This window comes from Ricinus communis, chromosome 6 (genome assembly GCF_019578655.1).
Source record: "Ricinus communis isolate WT05 ecotype wild-type chromosome 6, ASM1957865v1, whole genome shotgun sequence".
Classification (NCBI taxonomy): domain Eukaryota; kingdom Viridiplantae; phylum Streptophyta; class Magnoliopsida; order Malpighiales; family Euphorbiaceae; genus Ricinus; species Ricinus communis.
In genome coordinates this window covers 3,429,592-3,435,114 of record NC_063261.1, presented here as the reverse complement: position 1 = coordinate 3,435,114, position 5,523 = coordinate 3,429,592, and the positions used below count along the sequence as shown (strand labels likewise).

General features: G+C 28.3%; 2 protein-coding genes across 2 annotated transcripts; both read right to left on the bottom strand.

Moving 5' to 3' along the window:
• Positions 1-3,364: 3,364 nt before the first annotated feature.
• LOC8264461 (ribosome-inactivating protein gelonin) lies at positions 3,365-4,696 on the bottom strand. The gene has a single exon (XM_002514372.3). It carries the CDS (start codon positions 4,477-4,479, stop codon positions 3,574-3,576), a length of 906 nt encoding a protein of 301 aa, XP_002514418.1. The 5' UTR covers positions 4,480-4,696; the 3' UTR covers positions 3,365-3,573.
• On the bottom strand, positions 3,574-4,479 carry LOC125370250 (ribosome-inactivating protein gelonin-like). The gene has a single exon (XM_048375250.1). The coding sequence runs from the start codon at positions 4,477-4,479 to the stop codon at positions 3,574-3,576; it is 906 nt and encodes a 301-aa protein (XP_048231207.1).
• Positions 4,697-5,523: the final 827 nt, after the last annotated feature.

The window sequence follows — 5,523 nt, the reverse complement described above, 5'->3', positions numbered from 1 at the left end:
AAAAAACCCAATCGGCTCTATGTAGAGGAGTTATAAAAATTATGATTAGGTCTCTGAATTTGTAAAAACTCTCAATTTGACTCTCAAACTTAATTTTTTCTAAAAATTAGGTCCAAATTGATTTTAAAAAGATAATTCTAGCTGAATTAACCTCGATCTTAATCTCAGATTCACTTGTCCTTCACCTTCCGAGACTCGAGAAGGCAGTAACTTTTATCATTCGATTTTCTATTTTTTTCTTAATATCTGGATCCGGAAAAGGAGTGTTCACAATAAATCATTTTAGAAAAGAAATACGTTCCATATTTGCCATATCTAAGTACATATAGCCATGGTAGTTGAAACGATACTTTGAGAATTATGTATATTCTAGCCAAACCCATCTTAAAGAGTATTAATTAAATAACTATATTAATTTTAAAAGTGAACTTTTATATCAAAAATAAAAAGACGAATTTCTCAAAAACAATTATCAAACCTATAAACAAAGAGCAAAGAGCTCTTTGTTTTATTCATCACCTTATTTACTAGTTTGATCTTTGATGATCTTATATATAGGAAACTTGTAACAATACAGGGGTAAAAGGCCCTGTTGGTACCAATTCTTTGGTACATGTTTCCAATTGGTGTCAGATCTTTGGTTTTTTACTTTACCACAACATCAATTTTCGTTTTAAGCCAAGGTACCAATTGAGATTCTGGCAAATTTTTTATGATGTGGCAGCTCCACAAAGACATGCCACTAGGATGACATGTCATTGGCAAAATAGAGAATATGTCTTGGTGTCAAAATAGAATATATGGTATAAAAATAGAGATCTATTTTTTCCAAAAAAAAAAAGAGATCTTAAGAGATTTTACAATGCTTATTCTCAAACTCTTTATTTACATAGTCATGATATTTTTTGTTTTTCTATTTATTTTTAGATTTTTATCTAATGATTCAGAACGTAATCCTAGACATAAAGAATAAAAGAATAAAATATAAATATATGTAAAACTAAAATAAAATAAAAAAAGAATTTTTCTTGATTTTTCAATGTTCTTAGCATTTTACTATTCTACATTTTTCTATATTTTTAAATATTAATTAAAATAAAAAATTTCGCTAAACTAAAAAGAAAATAAAAAGTTTCACATCATCACCGAAATTGAAAAGAGAGAGATTTGAACCCACGATACAAATAACTCATACAACTGATTGGCAATCCAACGCTTTAATCCACTCAACCATCTCTCTCTATTAAAAAAATGATAATTATTATGTTATATTACACAACATGTAAGGCTTAAAAAAAGCATTTTCCCTCTTTTTTTAGTTCAGGCCTAGTACAAATAATAATAAAGAGCCAAGACCGTAAGTCCATAATGAGATACAACTGACCGGAAGTGGTTGAAGAAGTTATGGAGCAGTTATCTCCACAAAAGACGAAATTAACTTCCTAAAAAAAGTGAAACTTGGGATTCTCTATAAAAAACAAAAGCAGAGAATGAAAAAGGGTCCTAGCATCAACCAAATAACAACTACACAGTATAGATACTCCAGCACAAATTCTCTATAAAGATGTTAGTTTTCAATAAACTTTTTCATTCAATCATTTATTTATATTTATATTTATTACAAAATACCAGTTTGTTTATGCAAATTTCCAGCAAAGTAAATATAAATCCTTTAGCTTATTTATTTATAAATATTTAATACTATTCATTATTTCATTCTTGTGGAGTCGCTTGAGGATCTAAACAAATTGTCAAGAAAGTTTAGAAATTCACGAGAATTTTATTAGAAATTTAATTTATGGCACACTAATCGCAGCTGTTCATGTATCAACAGACATAGCATGCTCATAATTTTTCACCAAACGCATATAAAGGGAAATAGAAAGCAATGTATTCTTTCCAGTGCAAAAAAGTCTTGGGAAAATGTTTAATCAAGTAAAAATGAAAATAAACCTCAAGATAAAGAAGAAAAATAAACTATAAATCTTAATTATCTTTACAAAAAAATTTATGTTTGTACTCATATATGTAAAAATAAATAATAATAATAATCATAATATAAAAATATTAAATTTGGAACATAAAATCAGTTAATAGGATTTTTCGACATGTTGAAAAACCTATTAGTACAATATATAATGAATAGAAAATAATTTATATATATATATATATGATATAAAAAATAATAAAAAAATAAATAGTAAGAATTATAATAATCTAATATTTTAAATAATTATTAGATCTGAGAATTTATTAGTGCAAGAAATAATAAAAAAATTAAAATTGACAACTATATATACTTCTCATATATACTATCTTAATATATAAAAATATAGAAATTTTATAAAAATATATTATAAAATTATTAGGATAAATTTAAACTAAAAATTATAAAAGTAAAAAAAAAACTTATTTTGTTATATTAATATAATTAAAGATTATAAATTATATACAATATATATAAGATAAAAATCTTAAATATAAATAGCATGAGCAAATTAATAGTTTAAAGCGTAAAATTAGAAACTCTGAACATATTTAAAAAAATAGCACCAAGAATATTAATTAAAAGCAAATTTATCACTTTTCACTTTCTTACATATTTGTGTGCTTTTACAGATTTTAACTTAAATACACATCATAAAAAACAGTCCAATTTCAACCATTTATTTCTATTTGTTATTCATGACATCAAACAAAATGAAAGAATTTTCTTTAACAACTTAATTAATAAGCTAGCTAAAGTGTCTATCTTTAGCAAATTGGTATGCAAGTAGAATTTAGTCACAATGGATGCAGCAATCCCAATAAATGAATTCCTAGAAAATTAAGCTAAAAAAATAAGTACCTAATAGCAATAAGCTACCTTTTGATTTTCACTGCCAAAAAATAAAGTTCTACTTTTCAGATTTATTAGTACTTGAAATTAAATTAATACTAAATCGATAAAAAAAATATTAAAACACACAAAATTGAGAATACTTCTAAGTTGTTGGTGATGAGTACCATTCAGGATCAATAACAAATAAGATCATCATAGATGGAGGCTAACAGAAGTTTCAGGATTGATTATTTTTCACTCTATTTTTCATCCTGTCAACGAGTGAATTAAACTAGAAAAAGCAGAAAAAATTGGATTTGAGAGGTTTGAATATGCAGAGATATTAAAAATAATAAAGAAAAAACCTCTTTTTAATTATTACCACCTAGATATATTAGTCTTTGGGCACCTCCTGCCATCCATTCAAAGCCTTTTATTAATGATTATCCTTGCAGAATCTTTATGAGCAATGACTCTTGATTAATATATGCAAAAATATTATATTTAGTTTCTTGCAAAATATGACGAGGAATGACTCCTTGATTAATCTTGAGGATCAAAGTTTTACTCATCACATTATTTAGTTACTGATCTTTGATGATCATACACAGGGAAACTTGTAACAATACAGCTAGACATCATTATTGCATAGTTTTACTGTTGGACACCAAATAATTTGATGTCCTTTAGTTTAAGAACTAACTGCAAATAAGCTGCAAGTTTTACCCATAAAAACACAAGGAATCAAATCATCAAAAAACTGATGACAGCATCTTGATGAGACGATCTCCCTTGGATGGCCAATCCATTGATTGTTTATTATCAGGGGTAGTCATGCCCAATAAGATTCCCATCATTGGTGCTAATTCTTCAACATTTGTCACATTGAATGTGTTACATGCATCATCTTGCAACTGCACCGGGGGAAAGTCTCCATCTACAGATGTCTGGATTGCATTAGAAAGGGTACTCCAGTTATCCTGTAGGCTGAGTATGTCACATTTCGGAACAAGCCCTGCTACATAGATATCGAACAATTCTTGCTCGATATATGTGAATCGTGCCGCCTCTGAAATCATCTGGATAGCAACTAGAAGAGAAGGAGCAATGTCTATTGTGTTGTCCCAATGATAAGCATAGAGCTGCGTGGCTGCATCGTTGAATGGGCCACTTCCCAGTGTTGTACTCTCCCTATATGCTCCTTCATCCTCCAAACTCCCATAGCTACCACCAAATGGAAGCCTGGTTTTATGTGTGCCGAGGAAAAGTGGAGATGCATATATATCATCGGGAACATCTTTAAAGAAGTAGGAATATCTTTCAGCACTAAACCCAACAATATTTGCGGAAATTACATCTAATGCTAGATTTGTGTAGTTGCCCACTTCTTCCAGTATGACCAGAACAAACCTCCTGTCACTAGTGGCAGGCACATTAGTGGGCAACACTGGTATAGAATGGCTAACACTGCCATCTTCTGCCAGAAGATCGCGTAACTGCTGGATAAAGAGCCTGTAGGTATAAGGATCCTTGCTGTCTACGTAAAAGGTCACATTGGAGTAGCTCTTTGTTAAGGGTAATACTCTGGCAGATCCAGAAACAAAAGCCAAGCAAATAAACCATGTTGCTGCTGCCACCACAATGAGAAGCCGAACCATGTTGAAATTTTCCTACATTTACAAAATATTTCAGTTAAAATTGATCTTATTGACATAATTCAATTCCTTGAGGTACAATTCCTTAAGTATAATGCTATAAAAGAATCATTTCCTATTAAGAAGATAACTAAAGATTAAAAGAAAAAACTCTATACTGCCGGTCACCAAAAATAAATTGCATGAAAACAAAATAAAATAAAAAAACATATTAAATGTATCTCAGAGCATTGCTTTAGTATAATTTGGTCCAATAATGAATTAAATTGAAATATATAGTCTCTTTGTACATTTAATATTATATAAATAATATATATTTATTACATATAAATATATATATATAATAATTTTAAATATAATAATATTAAATATTAAATGAAATTAACATATATTAATATATAATATATGTAGTATAATAAATTATAGTATAATAAATTAATAAATAATATAAATTTTAATAAATTTACAAGAAATTTAGAATAAGGACGTATAAATAAAACAAAGAAATTGTATATATATATATATATGTATTAATGTAGATGAATCAAGTAAATAATAAACATAGGAAGAATTAAAAGCAATTTCATATAGCAAGAACGTGCCCTCTCCATGAATTAAAAAAACAAAGGGAAAAATATTATGAACATATAAGAGGTAATTTGAAAAATTGTAAGCTTTTTCCAGTACTTACAAGCCGCTAAGCAAAAGAAGATATGGTTGTTAGCACCCTAATCTTCCGCTTTTATAGAGGAGAAGTCCCCTTCTTTCTACCCACTTTTTATTTTTAATTTGTATTTACATTCATTTTTTCTAACATCTCCGCCTTAATTAATTTACGTGCGATGCTATGTAATGATGCTCTTGGCACTATGCAAATTATTGTTGAGATTCCCTTTGTCAAGGCAAGTTTCATATGTAAATTGCGATTGACAAAGCAAGTTTCACATGTAATTGTGTGGTTTGATCTAATATTAATTTTATATATAATCCCTTTCTGCTTAGGAAAGACCTCGTTGTTCTTTGATAATCACTAACGATGGACATCTC

Bases quoted from the DNA above. Each gene is read 5' to 3' on its own strand.
- LOC125370250 (XM_048375250.1), bottom strand. From the start codon at position 4,479: ATGGTTCGGCTTCTCATTGTGGTGGCAGCAGCAACATGGTTTATTTGC.
- LOC8264461 (XM_002514372.3), bottom strand. From the start codon at position 4,479: ATGGTTCGGCTTCTCATTGTGGTGGCAGCAGCAACATGGTTTATTTGC.